Here is a 16798-nt window from a genome sequence, read left to right as displayed (position 1 = left end):
GGGCAGGAAGGGGCACACGGGGCAAAGGCAGGAGGGCTGTTGTTCGTGGTAAATCACTAGGAGTGTCCAACAGCTCACCCTCGTCAGCAGGACGAATCTCATTATTTGATAAAGCATTAAAACAGTCGGTTCCTCTGCAGTCCGTGTGCTAATTCACTGCTGTTCTTGGTGATGAATTTAAACAGCGGCACCTAATTAGAAGCTGCAGGGCATGGATTATACTGTCAAGGAAATGTTATTCAAACAGACACTCATTTACCTTCACATTAACTGTGTGACCTTAATTTACTGAAATGTGCACGGATTCAAGCCTGGGTTTATTCCTCGGTGTGCAGTGCACGGCCAAGCGGGGTGGCGGGGAAGGCACCGAGCGTTTTCTTCCAAAGAGCCTCTGGGTAAGTCCCGGATACTCAGAGAGCTCTTCAACATTTCCAGCAAGGATTTTGACATTTAAAACAGCCGTATTTGTCTTTACCTTTGTGAAAATCAAGTTACATGTAGAGCGCTGAAACTCAGCTCATGGAAGGATCGGTCATGGCTGAGGCCGTGCTGCTGTCGATGGGGTTACACGGGGCGAGAGGGGAAGCCCGAGACGTGGAGCTCTCGTTTCCAGGCATTTTAAAAGGTTGTGGCATCGCCCCTTCAGGTGCTGAGATCAAAGCTGAGCCTGGCTGCTCTGCAGGGCACAAAGGTGCTGGGCTCCTGGTGCGGGGCATGGGGGGTCCTGCAGCCGCGTCCCTGATGCTTCTCCTCACAATAACTGGGGTCCCCCACGTCCTTCAAACGCCTGGAGTCCTTTGGGACAGCACTCGAAAGGTCCTGTGCCAGAGTCCCACTGAACGCCTCCTCCCTTCCCCATCGCAGCTCCCTCCTGTGTTGCTGCAGAGCCTGCTCGGGGCCATGTCTGGGCTGGGTGCCGTCCCCCCCGGCCACGTCTGGGCTGGGTGCCGTCCCCCCTGGCCACGTCTGGGCTGGGTGCCGTCCCCCCCGGCCACGTCTGGGCTGGGTGCCGTCCCCCCCGGCCCTGCTCACCTCTCTGTGCAGCCCAGCACCCTGCTCTGCCGCCAGCACGCCTGCGCCAAGGAAGCGAGGGCACATCAGTGAAATATCATTAGAAAACCAGTGCATATCAGCTCAAAATTAAATCTTAAACAGATTATTTGGGACTGGAAGTTCTTATTCGCTCCCACAAGTGAAGATGAGATGTGATAAAATTAGACTTCTGTGACTGTCATTAGCCACTGCTCAGCAACAGCCACCCTCCCACAGCACAGTGAGCCGTGGCATCGAAGTAAAATCACAAAATTCATAATAAATATCTTCCCACCTTTCTGGAAGGACCTATTTCACCTTTCCTTTCCTCGCTGCGAATCCCTGGCTCGCTCCCACACGCCTCGGTTCGTGCCAGGCTGGGCACTGAGCACAGCTCGGCTTCGGCAGGGTACAAGGGCGAACCGCCGTGGTGAAGGCACTCACCCACCTGGCGTGCACGGCTGGACCCACCGCAGGCCGGCAGCCACGTCACGCACAGGAAAATAACTTATTTCTAAAGCTTGTGGAACGAACATGAAGAAAGCGAGAAGGAATAGCTCTGTTGAGTTGATACCCGCTTACTGTTGCAAAATAATAGCGGGAGTTGGGTGCGTTGCCGTGCGTTATTGCCGTGGGGGCAGCTGAAAGCGGTGTGGCCGGAGGGCAGGGTTACGGAGCTGGGGCCATCGGGCACCGCGCCCCGGGGGGGGGGCACCGGCTGGGAAACATCCCCGACGGCTGGGAACGTCCCCAGGAGCCGTGAGAGGCGCAGGTCGGGTTGGCGGCACAGGTGGCACAGCCTGGGAGCCGCGGTGGCTGTCGAGGGACCCCCGGTGCTGCCAGCTGCTCATCTGGGGAAGGAGCAGGGTTACAGGGCCCCGTTTATTGCTGTTTGCAAGACCGGCTGTGATCCTTCGGGAAGGCTCCGGTTCTGTGCTGGCTCCCAAAGCAGGAGACCGAAGAAGAAACCACGGAGCAGTGCCAGGTCTCTGCTCAGCAGCTGGAAATGGTGACACAACCCAAAAGGAACTAAATCCCGAGATACAACTGGCTCTCCAGTGGGTGACAGACTGCAGCTCCTTACCCCAGAAATTAGTCCAGCTTTTCAAAATTTGAGGATTTTCCCCTTTCCTAAGCTTGCTTAGATTTAACTCCTGCCCTGCCAGCCCGTTGTGAGCGCTCAGCCACAGCAGCAGCCCGATGGCAGGGCCAGACCGGGGGAGCTGCCAGGCTGTGACGGGAAAGGTGCTAGAAAAGTTGCCAGCATCCCTTATACCCAACCTCCCCCCCGCAGCTGGGGGACACAGGGAACTGTGCCCAAGGTGCTGCAGGGACAGGGGACCCGCTCCATGATGTCGTGCATCACCAGCGCATCCTCCGGCAGCATCGCTGCGGCTGCAGCGGCAGCACGCCCCCCACCAGGGGCCCGGTACGTTAGGTGTAATTACTTTATCCGCAGAATAAGCAGATAGATAAATGTTAATGAACATCTGGTCTCCATAAACAAGATAAATTAAAATTAATAGCAATCTTATTCATTTAATGAACAAGTTAACCATATTTTAAAACATCCATAAAAAATGCATGGCTTCCTCCAGGGCCGCGCTAAGCTGAGCGAAAAGAAATTCACTTACTGGGCAGAGCGGGGCTCCGTCGTGCTCTCACAGCGAGCGGGCATCTTGCCACAATTCCCACCACCAGCGTCCTACTCTGGGCACCTTCCCCTTCCCAAATGTGGCCACGGACACGGTGCTGTTGCCGAGGGCACTCGAGGAGACATGACGGGCCACGCCGTGTGCAGGGACGGCTGTGGGGTCCCCCTGCACCCAGGGGTTCAGAGGATGAGCGCCAAAATGAGCTGAACGGTCTGTTAGCATCACCACTGCCAGCTGGAGTCATCTCACCCTCCGCTGCCAAAACCTTCCCGTGCTGTGGCTTAGTAGATTCTTAGTTTGTTCATAAAAATGAAGATTATTAAGAAATTTAAAAAATAAAAAACCCTCTTGCTGTTCTGTTTGCCCAGTAGGGATCTGGCTGGTGACAGGCACGCGTGGCCGTGGCAGTGTGGAGTGGGGCGGCCGCTGCTGGCCCCCCCAGCCGCCCCCCGGCCCCCAGAGCCACCACTCCCCGCTGCGGGGTTTGCTTCGGGCGCCCCGCACAGCACCAGCGCGCGGCCTTGGCTGGTCAGGGCAGCGGCCGCCCGCTGCAAAGGACGGGTCCGGCTCGGGGCAGCTCAATGCAGAACCAATGCTTTTTTTCTGAACTGATGTTATTGCAGCAAAAACTTTTGACGTTTTGTTCTTGGCAAAACCGTTCCGGCTCACCTTGTACTGTGCTCCCACGCCAGTTCCTCGTGCCCCTCACTCCTGTTTTCAGATGTGAACAAATAAATGTGAACTCTATCTGCCTGAAGCAGGTAATCCAAAACGCTCGAGACATCTGACATTCAAACATCAAGAACTTGTTAAAAATTAAGACAACTGCTGAGGGTCCGACTTGCTAACACAAGTTTATCAGCAGCAGCTGTGGGATTTGTCCAGGTCCAACAGCACGGGCAGGCAGGGCTCCCCACGGGCCCTGCAGAGCGCTCCGCAGCCCCCCCCGCTCCTGCGGCAGGCGTACAGTCAGGACTGCACTTTCCAGCTGGGAACTACACTTCCCACAGGGTCTAACATCTTTGGCCTTACGCAAGCTACAATCCTCCTCACTCCACTTCCACTCCCAGCAAAGGCGTTGCCCTGCGCTGGTTTCCGATGCCTTGGGTACCACCACACTGACGGAGCGGGCAGGCACTGAGAGGAGGGATGCTTGCCTTGAATTTCGGGAGTACGTTCTTACTACAAGCACCATGTTTCAGATGTCAGCAGTACAAATCCCTCCCAAGCTGTCTAAATCTTTGTGAACAACCTTCCGTCTTGGTGCTCAGACTGCAAGTCCCAACGGCTGGCCACTGAAAGAGTAACTGCTGGGGAGGGGGGAAAATCAGTTTCTCATGGAAGAATCAATCCTTCCCCACCCTTCAGCTCAGAGGGAGAGATCCATGTCAAATACAGAAGAAACAGAAGGAAATACTTTGACACCACCATCCCTACCATGTCATATTTAAGCAAAAGACTAAAGAACTAAACTAGAAAATAATTTTGCTTGGCACCCCATTGCACGTACGCTGACCTGAATGCTGCTGCTGAAGTTTAATCCGATGTCGCGCACTGCCTCAGGTACTGTTTTGCCAAACACAGCCAAGAATTTACATGATATGACTTCAGTTGTTTGCTTTACTCTTAAATTCACAAGTCCAACAAAATCCAACAAAAACTGGTATTAGGCCTGTACAATCCATATATAAAAAGGGTTGGTTTATTGTAGTTCAAATACATAAACTGAACAATCCCAACATTTCAAAATTAAACTTTAGAAACACAAGTTTAACATTCAAAACAGGAGTATAGTTTACAAGAATTGCCCAGAGGGGAAATCCACAGTCTAATCCAGAAGTATGTAAAGATCACTTTATCGTAAATAAAAATGTGTTTATACAACCGTCCTGTTCTGCTCCAGTAACCACTGTTATTTACCAAGTGTTTCCAACTTCGAGTAAAAATTATTAGACAAATCTTCACTTGGGCAGAGCAACCTGATTTTGCGTCTAATTCATGGATAGGGTAAGGAACAAAGCAGACCTGTGAACAAATTTAATTTGGTCTCTTAGTCCTAGTTCTCCTCTCTCGGTTCTAACTCTGGCTTTAATGGATTTAGTTCCATTTACAAGGGTGAAAGCAAGCAGAGAACTGGAACTTGTGTTTCCAGAACGCGGCCTTCAGTAATCAATAATCAGACAGCATTTCACCTCCTCAGCCAGGGACCGCGGGTAACCATGGGGAAGCTGGTGGGACACACGCAGTGCAAGTTCAAACCACAAGCATGGTCATCCTTAAGACTCACATGTATGACACTGCTGAGAAGAATGCCTCCAAATATCAGACATCCACACCTCATATACAGATACTGCATTGCTCTGAGATCTGAAGTTACCAAACAGCCCCCATGTTTGGATTTTTGTCAGTCACGCCCCAAAGAAACTCATAAATACCTTTAACATGGGTTTTCTGTTGTTGGTCTTCTCCCCCCAACCCCCTGAGACCATTTTATGTTCACAAATGCTGCTTCTTCCTCTGCTCCTCAGATGGTTTTGCAATATATTCACGGTAATGTATATGTATAAACCTGACAGATGGCTCATGCAAGCTTTTTGATTTAACAGATACCCTTGGCTTAAGAGTATTTCATAACTATTTTGTTGTTCGTCTTGTAGGCTCTGAAGCTGTGGGTGGTGGAGGTGGGCCTCGACGGTCCAGGTCATCTACGTAGGACACAATGAGTTTGCGTCTCTCTTCTGGTACGCAGTCAAGTACCAGATATCGCTTGTCGTTTTGTAATATCTTCTCTACATCTTTCAGATGCTGATCTGACTCCTGGATCAACTTTTTGGATCTGAAAGCAAGCGTAAGAATTACCACCTAAGAGTGGTCCGGGACGCACAGAACGGCCCGGGAACCCACCCTGCTCCTGGCGGTGGCTGCTGCAAGCTCACAGAAGCTGCCCTCACCATAAGAAAGCACAGGTAGAGTCAATGAAAGGCAAAGCAGGGAAAGAGTGTAGAGACCTGCCTGTCTTCTTGGCTAGAAAGATGTTGCTTTAGGTTAGGACTAGGCACATCAACAGTACTCTATGCACAGGAAATAAAGGCTTGTTGTCTACATTTGGGCTACATGAATTAAGCACCATGGAAGACCCATGTCTGGCTGCAATGGCCTTGTACAGCACTACACAAACGCTAAAACCTAGAGGGGACAAAAAAAAAAATACATCAGAGTTTTAATTTCAGCATCTGAATGAGGCAATCAGAATTTGGATGTGGAAGTCTCAGCTGCGGTCCGGCTTGACTGATTAACTGTGTCCACAACACCAGCTTAGAGCAGCGTCATCCAGCTCGCTGACAGCAGCACCACCTGAAACCAGAACTCCAATACACTACAGCGCTGTCCGCAAAGGAACCATGCGGTTCATTAGGATCCAAAAAACTTAATTTCATTTTCTCCTTTTTAAGCGAACTCATGTTTCTGATAGGAAACTTGTTTTGGTCCATACCCAAGATTCTACATCAGCCTTACCATCCCCTGAAGCCGAGTGAAAAAGTCAACCACTTTGTAAATCTACTCACCTGTAAGGCACACCCTGTCAATGACATCCTCCCACAAAACCCAGGCAAATTATTTATGCTTTTTTAATAAAATTTCAATGGAGGCAATATTTGTTTTCTGTCTACTCCACAGTCCTGAAACAGAGTCCTCACTTCAGTGTTGATCCCTCCTGAGTCTAAACCAAGGACTACTACAAACATGAAAGATGGCCCTCACCACAAAATGCATTTAATGCCTGACAGCGCAGAGCACTCTTCACAGAACACCATTCCGAAGCCAAAGAGAACCTCAAACCTGTCTTGGTTTGATTTTCATAACTTGTTAGTCAGCAGCAGAAATGTCAAAATAAAGCAAAAAGAGGTCTCTAGCTGCTGCAGACTTTTTTTTTTTTTTGGGCCAGGTTATGAAAGGTTGTAAAAGTGTAACTTGACATCACCTTATGCTGGGGGAAAAAACAGACATCAGTTTGTTTCCATTTAGATGGAAAAGCACAATAAAAAGATTAGTCCTTTGTTGACATTATGCTACACACCTGTATGTTATAAATTTGGTCTCTTTCAATAGTGTTCGGAAGTCAGCTTTGGCAGTTATGTATTTGTCTCTAATGTATTCCTCAAACTCCCTTTGTTTTTTCTGAAAGAAAAAAGATAAGCTTAAAACACTGGATGCAGGTTAAATACTTCACGCAACTTAACATACTGAACATAAGCAATAATTACATGTTAATTATATTTTTCCTTATCTTTTACATTTTTAATTAAAAAAAAAATCTTATTTAAACAATAATACTTCTGTTCACATAAAGCAGAAACCACTCCAGCAGCCATTAACTTATTTTCTCTGTATCCTGCAATATACTGAAAGTTAGCAAGTGATGCAAACCACTTACCCTGTCACTCGAAGAAAATTTAATGCACCTTGGATCTTCTTTAATGATTTTTTTCACTTCTTTCCATGTTGATGTTAAAGTTATCTTTCAAAAGAAGCAAAAATAGTTAAATTAAAAGAAAATTAGATTCTAAGAATATGGAATGTAAATATTACTACATCTGAAGCTTTTAAATATCTCCCAAGTCCACTGACAAAGTTGTTGCTGTATTTTTAAGTGTTGGATTTTGATTATTTATACTACTACATTTGTATTTTTAATTAGTTGATTTTATATATTTACTTTTCTTCAGTATTTTGGAGATTGCATTTCCAGATCAAAGTCCTCACAAGCACCATTTACATCCCAAAGTCTTTTTCTAGTACATATTTATGTATATAAATGTGTTGTTAAAAATTACCTACAGAAAACTTGCTTCAGAGTTACACGTCTTCCCTTTTATTCTACCGCACTAAAAATCTGCCTGATGTTCTAAGTGCTTTTAACTAATGCATTAAAAAGTGAGGTAAAAACTTTCGGGTTGAAAGCAAGCTGACTGAAATTGGCACGTAACTAAAAAAAGAGCAAGACTCAGTAAAATCCCACAATACACAGAATAGGTGATAGATCTCCATCCCATTACACAGAATAAAAGTTCAGATTCAGTAGCACAAGATAAACCAGGAGAACATTAAAACAGATGAACTTTGTAAGATTATATACTGATATTCATTAAGACAAACACACTGGATATCTGAAAGAGCAAGATGCCATATAGTAAAGAGCATCAAATAACTCAGCATTGAAGAAATGTAACATCCTGCAGGAGACAAAAAGATCACTGATTAGAAGTTTAAACGTAAATGAACTGTATGTTAAACCAAAATAACACTCAAGATACACAGGTAAGAAAACACAATGCACAAAGTTTGTTACGAAGAAGAAAACATAGTGGTGAAGCAAAGGGGCCCTGGAAATAAAAACAAACAAATCAGATTGTGTGACAGAAAACTAGAAAAAGATAAATCACAATAGGCTGGCAAAGATTTGAAGTTTGAATATATACAGCTCTTACCGCTGAAGTTTCATCCAGAAGTTGCCTAAAGTGTTCCCTCTTCTTTTTGGTAAGTGCTTCAATGTGTTCATTAAAGAGCTTCTCTTTCTCTTCTCTTTCTAGCAAGGAGCCAGATTCCCATCGATGATCTTTGCGTAGAGTCCTTCTGGTATCAGACCATGACACATCTGAAGAACGCACCTGAGCCAAAAGATTTTTTTTTTTTTAAAGCATTTTTTCTACACTTCACTGATATTTCTTACATACTACTTAGGTTTTTTTATTTCTCTTTAGTTAAGGTTTAAATTAAAGATAAAAAACCAAAACCAAACCAGCTTTTAAGTAAGAGACTAGTAGCCTCCCCACAAATGCTAAACAGGCAGCAGCAGAAGGAATTACTTTGCATCAGTTCAAATACAGATGGAGATAACCCACTGACCTGGCTCAGTATTCTCTCAAAAAGAGCTCCTCCTCTGTGCGTAACATACTATATTAACCGTAAGTTGTCTGGAAAGGCAGCCTCAGAGAAAATTATTTCCAAAGAGACACTAGGAGCTTTGCAGTGCCTTGCTTCTATTCTGGAGAGCATCCTCAAGGAGCTGTTGCTTTATGTTACCGGCTATACCACCAGACCAGAGTGATGAGCCGTTTATATCCTGCCCCCTTATAAAGATTTCAGTGCTGAGACGTGGAACTGAGCACTAGTAATGTGTTTGGATTCCATATCTTACACCAGGGAGCAAGGGCATAGTACGCATACTGGTGAAAACTCTAATCCTGTCCTCTTAATAGGACATTTGCCACAGGAACCGCTCTCTCACAGATTAGCTTCACCAGCAGAACAAAGTAAACATACAACACAGCAGAGAAACAGTAAGACAAAGGCGCTGTGTTTGGAGCATGAAGAAGAGACAATGCAAAAATAAGGGGACTATTCCTAATGCTCAACAACATCTAATTTTCCAACAGACATACAGAAGTTTACAGTAGCATGACTGAAAATCTGCCATCCCCTGTGAGACTCCAGAGAAACACAGCAGGAATAATGCTGTCCACTAACTGCCTGGGCACGATGCCAGAACAGGAACGCTAAAGGCAAAGCGTTCTGTTCCAACCAAGGCAAAACTCCCAGCCGCGAGTGAAGGGGAGGGGGGAGAAGACAACAGGATTCTATTTCTATATAAACTTACCTACAAATGCCAAAAAGCTTTTACGTAGTGCAACAATTAGAAAAAGAATGCACTGACAAGCTGAGAAAGCCTGTCCGTATCTCACCATGTCAGACAGAAGCGCTTTGAAGTTTTGTATAGCTTCTTCCCGTTTGTGCTGCTCACGTTCTCTATCAATTTCCTTGGTTTGCTCCGAACGAGCTTTCTGGACTTCCCTTTCGCGTTCACGCAAGCTCGCCTCAATGCGAGCTTGTCTTTCCAGCTCCTTTTCTTTTTCAGAATCTAAATTCTGAAACATAAGAACGAATTTTTCTCAATAAAAAACAATACAACACCTTTCACATTTTCATTGGACAGGTAAGTAAATAAAAAGGTTATCAAACTAAAGGCATCTTGGAACAAAATACTTCAAAGTGATTTGAGATCTATGGATTACAAAATTTTCCTTCAACAGCTATGTTGAAGCATTATAGGCTTTACATGGGGGAAAGAGAAGTTTGGTACAAGGCTGATCACAGAACAACTATTCTCAGGAGCACGCGGTATGCGTACAGTGACAAACTGCATAATGGGGGGATGGGGGAGAGTAGTATCACTATTTGTTAGCCCAGTTTTACATTCTCAACCATTAATCGCCTGGAAGAGAAAGGTAGGAATATTGGATTAAGAGAGAAGAACCAGCGAAGGAACCATGCATGAACCATCTATATTCCTGAATGAAGCTGAGCTGATACAAAAAAATCACAGTAACAGAAACTCTGATCATCCTGGTAGGAAGTAATCAATGTGGTGTCGGTATTTTCTGAAGTTTTACAGCCATTTTTACAACCAATGGCTTTACATGAGTCTCTGCCTTTCTTGTTCTGCTGGATAAATTCTCCCAAATATCGTGTGTGTGTACACGCATATGCGCATACACGTGCCATGAACGTCTGCAGCACCACCACCACCACCGGGGACAGTACTTCTAAGTTTCAAGCTGTCATTCTGGGTTACTTCTACAAATAACCATGGTATCGAATTCTCTTTAAAGCACATATTAGTCTATCTTCTAGTTAGTTACTTCACACATTAACAGCAATGTGACCAGCAGAACATCCAAAGTTATACTTCCGAACGTCACATGCATACCTTAGCTATTTTTTCGATGTACTGTTTGAAAAGGTCTTCCCTCTGTGAAGAGCTATCCACCGCTTTGTAACGGGGGTCAGTCTCTACTTTGTCCTTCACTTTGCTCCAGCGAGACTGACTGTCCAGGTGGTGATTAGCCAGTAGTTCAAAGAAGTCCATTTTGATCTGTTTTACAGATGGAAACAGAAAGACAATACTTGAGAAAGATACTTTGATACGCAACAGTTTGCTCTTACGAAAAAAGGAGTCAACTTACCTCCAACAGAGGGAAGCATATTAATATTACATACCATTACAATTTAGAGAAATCACTAAAACTCTGAATTTAGACATAACCGCATCTAAAATTCACTTCCCCTTGGGACAATTTTGCTAAAGCAGATACATTAAGAAGATCTGCTACGTCTAAGATGAAGTATGTTCTTTAATGAAAGATTCACCAATACAGTTTTTATTATTTTACTCCAATTCAAGCTTCTTTTTTGAGCTTTTATGTATTTCTCTCTCAAAGTAACAAGTTACTGGTTCTACATTATAGCATTTTGCATATTAATACTACAGAAGCTATGCAGTTTTAAACAGACAAATTAGCCAAATCAAGTATTTATGGATTCATCCTCCAAGTGTACAATGAACAGAGGTAAATACCTGGATCTGCTAATAAAGAACAATGTCTTAAGATGGATCTAACCAATAAAGAATTACCCATATACGGTAATTAAGTAATTACATTTAAGATGGATATGCACTTGTATATAAAAGCTTAAGGAAATGTTTTAGTCTACTTTTTCACTTGGAAATGGCATGTCAGCACTCTGTCTATAACAACAGCCATCGCAAAGGGCTGGCAGAGGATCAATCATATTAGTTTTTTTTTTTATCTTGAGACAACTAGCAACACATTTTCATCCAAACTCCCAGAACCAGCAGTTGCCAGAGCGACTACTGTGCCTTTACTACATCTCTTTTTTCTGGGGTTGATGATCTCCCTGTTCCTGCTGCACTTTAGGTCCTAGGTATTTTCTCCTTTTTATTTCCTTAGAAGTCCGGTTTGGCATTTAAGCCGCCGCCTCTCTGAGGCAGCGAGGCGAGGGGCTGGTTCGCCTCACTCGCTGACTGCCAGGGAACGACTCTGGGGACTCCCACACACAAGGCGAAGCATGCTGCCTTCACAGCATCCCAAACCCTGCTGGTCCACAAAACAAAACCTGTCTTTGTTGCACACCAATTAAAAAAAACCCCAAAACTAGGAGAAGGGCTGGCCATTTGGTTTTTTTTTTTTGCTATTTATCTCCTCTCCTCATCCCTTCGAGAAAGTAAAACCATCAAAAGCAGTTTAGCTCCAGAACACTGAGGTCCATAAGGGAAGCGGGCAGATGGGCAGGCGAACAAGCTCTGGCTTGACAGAGAACTGTCACATCCCGATTCTCTAAAAATGCGTTTAGTTACAGAATACAAGAACGAAACGCAGATCAGAACCAACATTCTGCAGCCTTGCCCACCGATAGTTTTAGTTCTTCACAATATTAACATATAAACATAAAAGGCTTTATAGGCTTTTTTTCTTTACTATCTCAACAGACAGATTAAGATAGTAAGCAGAGATTAGAAAACAACTGGTTAGTGGCAGTGGGAAGTTGCTCTACATCTACAGCACTATCGCTTTCTCTTAAAGTAGCTGAACAAAATGCTAAGCAAACTGTTTATTCATTGTAAAATTAAGAATGTTGTTTCAAAACATCTTAAAACATGCATGCAGTATCAAAAATATGAAGCTTTCTAAGCCATGGCATTAGAAATATTTGTTAAAAATCAAACAATTCCCAGACGTTACTACAGAAGTCTATAAAGTAAGGGTATCTCAAAGTTTCTGCACGAATCACATACGCATATATATATATATTCCACAGCATAAAAACTGCATACCCGCAACGCTGCTGGAAGCACGGTGGCACCAGCTGCAATACAAAACCGGACCTAAGAACACCACCACAACCTGCAGAAAGATGCCGGAGGAGCCGCCGGCAGCAGCCCCTTCGCTCCCTCAGAAGCACTACCGAGCTCCCGCACTCCGGTACGGAGATGCCAGCAGGGCCATCTGCTGCCTCGCAGAAAACCAGGAGGGTGCAGCCAATTCCCTCCCGAGAAAAACGAATGACACTTCCAGACCTCTCATGCTCTTAAAGCATGTGTTTAACTTCAGTCATCTGCAATGAATATAGCATGAGTATTGCAATTTGGTTTTCAATTTAAAAAAAAAAAAAAAAGGCAAAAACTTCTCAAAAAATTGAGTCAAAAACATCTCACCAAGGAATAATCTCTTAAGATCATAGCTCTACAACGTGGCGAGTTCAGTATATCTATACACAGTAACTAGCTCGACTAAGTAGGATATCACATCAGAAAACTGTTAAGAGATGTGGATGCAGGGTAGATGACAGATGAGACAGCCCTCAGCACCGGTGGGCTGCAGGATGTTTGCAGCTGAACATTCCAGCCAGTCTACGTGAAGTGGGACGCCAGGCTCATCTGCTTGCACAGCTCATCTCGAGGACAGGCAACAACACTGTGTCCCGGGACAGCACCTGAGCAGCTTGGTCAACGTTACTAGCTCATAGTCCTTTCCCCGACATCCTCAGACCCACGCATACTTTGTCATCTCTCTCATCTAAGAAGTATTAGCGTTGTATTTACTCACTGAAATTAGCCACATAAATAAAAACAACCATCGGAAAAGCTGGCTGCTCCATCATCACCCAATAAGCCATAACTCAATGAAGCAAAATCAAAATATTATATAATTTAAAACCCTTACGTTAAAGATTTCTGTAAAGTTGATCCTCCTTAAATAAAGATTTTGGACTTTTAAAACAGACTGAGAAAGCTTCAGGTTAAATGCCTTAAAATTTTCTTTTATGTTTTAAGCACTTTCAAAATCAAAGGAAAATAAGACTGAAAATATTTCAAGGTGTATTTAGAAGTCTTTTTTTTTTTTTGGCAGTTAACACATTGCAGGTACAACTCTCATCACTTCACAAGGAAAAAAACTAAAAAAATGTAAAGTACCGGAACTGCGGGAGGCTAAAGTCACCACACAGAGATACCAATTCTTTCCTCACTAGGGAATCCCATAATATTTGCGTGTCAGTGATTGACAGCTGTCAGACTGAACTGATTGACAGGCCGCACAGCACATAACTGTAAAGTCTATCCACTTGTTATAAAACAGAATACATAAAATGGTTACAAAAGGCTTTTGGAGAAAAAACATTATTTCAAAAGCAAACAAACACAATCTCTCTTCTTTTAACTTTTCAACTTTAGAACAATCATGCAACAACAAAACAAATATTTACTTTTTTTAAAGTCTTCAACTGCACTATTAAGCTGCAAGAATGCTTTAAAATTCCATATTCATAATTGAAATGCAGTATGTAAAAGTCTAGCTTTGAACTACATCAGTTCTCCTCTGAAAGCACAATCATTTATTGAAAATATCAGTAATAAGTCAACATTTGAAAAAAATTGAGTACAGAATCAAATTAGACCAGAGCACCTAGATTAAAAGAAATATGCAAAACTTATTCAATAACGAAACTGTCCCCAAATCTAACCTGTTATTCAGCACTTTTCTCTTCTGTAAGCATTCTTAGTAGGTGAAATTTGCAATAACTTTATACTACAAAATAAATATTGCAGACTTTAAAATGTCAAAAATGATTAGGCTTTAGAGGTTATTCTCTCCATTCGCACAACACACAGGGACATTTAAGTAAGCGGCTCCATATTTTGATGATAATATTTGATGCCACCTCCATAGCGGCCTGCTTCCCCAGCACTGAAAGCCTGCTCCCTGCTATTGACAATACGGTCAAATGACATTTGGAATTCATTAATCTTTAATAGCTGACCTTTAATTCTAATAAGCAGCAGTTTATACATAAGATATATTTACTGAAAGATTAAAAAGTCACTGAAGTGCTAGCTTTTAGATGGAAAGAGAAGATGTGGAAGCCGTCTGAAATTTAAACGGAGTATCCTACAGAGAATTTCAAGTTCTTACTGCCTCCACTGAGAGAACAGAGAGGTAATGGCCAGTTCTGGGGTTTCCAGTCAAACAGGACAAGAATCCTTTTCCTTTTAATGCTTCGGGATAATAGAACTTTAAAAAAAAATAAAATAAAAATCAGGCATTATTCCAGTTAAGAATATAACGTTACTTGCTTAGGTAAACAAAAAAAAAGTGTGATTATTTAAGTAAACTGAGCTTCACAAATAAACCTAAGTTCAATTCTATATACTCTAAAAGTCAGTATACCTGCAAACTTAAAATAGTTAGTTCAGAAAGCCCAAAGCGACACCCGTGAAGTGTTCACATTGTAAAACCTCTATGGAAAGAGAAGGACCGTGTCTCAGAGAAGGCTCACTGGAAACCAAGCACTGGCTTTGTCCCGTCTCACTCAGCCTCACACCATTCACACTGCTGGAACTAAAAAAGTCACCTTACCTTCTCACCTCTGGTCTTCGAATCTTCTTTTTCCTTCTTTCTTGCCGCTGTGATAAACTCATTAAACAAGGCCTCTCGATCTTTCATCTTTTCAATTGCCTTGAATCTCGAGTCTTTAGCATGCTTGGCTGCAAATTCACTAAAAGTAGTTCTGCAACAAAATGGCAAGTGAACTCATTTGGCAGAGCTGTCTTTGCTGGGAAGCAGGTTCAGCACAGAAATATTTCTTCTGCTAAACTACATGCCAGAGCACAATTTAAAAAAAAAAAAAAAAAAAGGCAGCAACATCCTATGGTCTCACTATAGAGATGCTTGATCAATGAACTATATAGGAAGGAGTCAGGTTTAGGCACACACATGAAAGGTATTGTTAGAGACTTACAGGGGTTTTTTTGTTTGTTTGGATACAGCTACCTGCAGAAAGTGCAGGTGTAGGAAGAGAGATTACAATGCAACCAAGAAGAAGAAATGAAAAAACTCAGTTGTCTACAAAAAAATCTTCTTTTTTGTGGGTTAGCAATTCAGACACCAGTCTGTCCAGGTATTTCACAGCTGTGAAACTGAAAATTTTACGTGCATTCACTTGCAGCCAAACCATGCTAAGAGTTCACCAAGAAAATCATCTTTTGGTATTAGTCACAATAGAACACTGGCTGAATCAATTTTTTCTCCTACAGTGAACATTGTATAGCCTCATCTTAAAACACACAGAGCTGAAAATATTTTAAACACTATGGGCAGATGCAGCAATACTGGGCTTTCAACCCATTATCCCCATAGCATTTCCCTGACCGTTCTCTCACCTCCAGGGCCAGATTCCAATCTGTGCAGTAGATATAGTACTGCCACTTACCTCGAAAAAAACCACTATTGTGCTTTTTCCAAGCTCTGATGCAAATCTGGCCCCAAGAATACGTGAGACACTTATAATCATACGAATGTTTTCATCACAGCATGGAAATAATTAGACTTGGAAAATCCAGCCTACTGTTGCTGTAGGGTAAATTGAAACAAGAAGAGAATTTGGTAGCTTATTCAAAAAGATTAGAAAGTGAATGTACAGCTATATTGAAGAACAAGAGCTGTTTAAGTGAAGTGGAACACAAACTCTTGAGCATGTTGGACTGAGACAGATGATAAAAAACCAGTCTGGCACTCACAGAAGTACAGCAATATCTTTAGACAAACACTGAAACCAGAAGACAAAGGATAAGATTAAACAAGACAGTATTTCAGCTGGAACTCTCTTTCCCACCCCAACCCATAATCAGATAAGAGTCAGTCCCAATATGACAAATGGGAGATATCTTGAAAGCTGAGGATACTAAAGCTAACATAATAGTCCATGTTAGTCTCTGAATCATATATTAAACTTATTACTGATGAACTTTTTCTTAAAACATTTCTATACCTCCATTCTTGCCAGCCTACTACTGTTGAAACTGCTACCCTTATTAAATGAGCAGACAGGTGTTTTAAGTAAGAGTTGTTAATCAGATTTGAAGTGATTTAGAAGTTAACAACACTGGCTTCCACCAGATTTCCAAAACAGGTCACTGAAAAAAATTAAGCTGAAGTGAAACAAATGAGTTATTTCCACTGTAAAAGAATTAACGCCAGATAAACCAAGAGATGCTGAAAGAGAATGCTTTAGAGCTCATCTGGTGACATAAGCACATATTTCATGAACTCTACGTGAGAAAGCTGTGAAACAAACAATTCCAGCAATAAAATCTTAAACGTTAGTACACTCACTGTCATCACCACGTTATCATCACTGCAAATAGGTCTGAATGTGAGGGGTATGTAATAATTTCTATATTAAAGCAACCAGAA

At 42.9% G+C, this 16798-nt stretch overlaps 1 protein-coding gene across 5 annotated transcripts in view; it reads right to left on the bottom strand.

The window, feature by feature from the left end:
* Positions 1-4385: 4385 nt before the first annotated feature.
* TCERG1 (transcription elongation regulator 1) overlaps positions 4386-16798 on the bottom strand; it is a gene marked incomplete at its 5' end in the record, with an annotated part of 35398 nt that continues 22985 nt past the window's right edge. For 4 of the 5 annotated variants that reach the window (XM_082324510.1, XM_082324511.1, XM_082324513.1 and 1 more), the window contains 7 exons: positions 4386-5523; positions 6766-6866; positions 7123-7206; positions 8177-8356; positions 9431-9613; positions 10456-10620; positions 14963-15113. In XM_082324510.1, the coding sequence (XP_082180636.1) occupies positions 5322-5523; positions 6766-6866; positions 7123-7206; positions 8177-8356; positions 9431-9613; positions 10456-10620; positions 14963-15113 (1066 nt within the window). In that variant the 3' untranslated portion in view covers positions 4386-5321. The remainder of the gene's footprint in view (positions 5524-6765; positions 6867-7122; positions 7207-8176; positions 8357-9430; positions 9614-10455; positions 10621-14962; positions 15114-16798) is intronic. The other variant, XM_082324512.1, reaches the window with a different exon arrangement.

Source organism: Platalea leucorodia, assembly GCF_965183815.1.
Source record: "Platalea leucorodia genome assembly, chromosome: 11".
Classification (NCBI taxonomy): domain Eukaryota; kingdom Metazoa; phylum Chordata; class Aves; order Pelecaniformes; family Threskiornithidae; genus Platalea; species Platalea leucorodia.
This window is presented reverse-complemented; position numbering and strand designations above follow the sequence as displayed.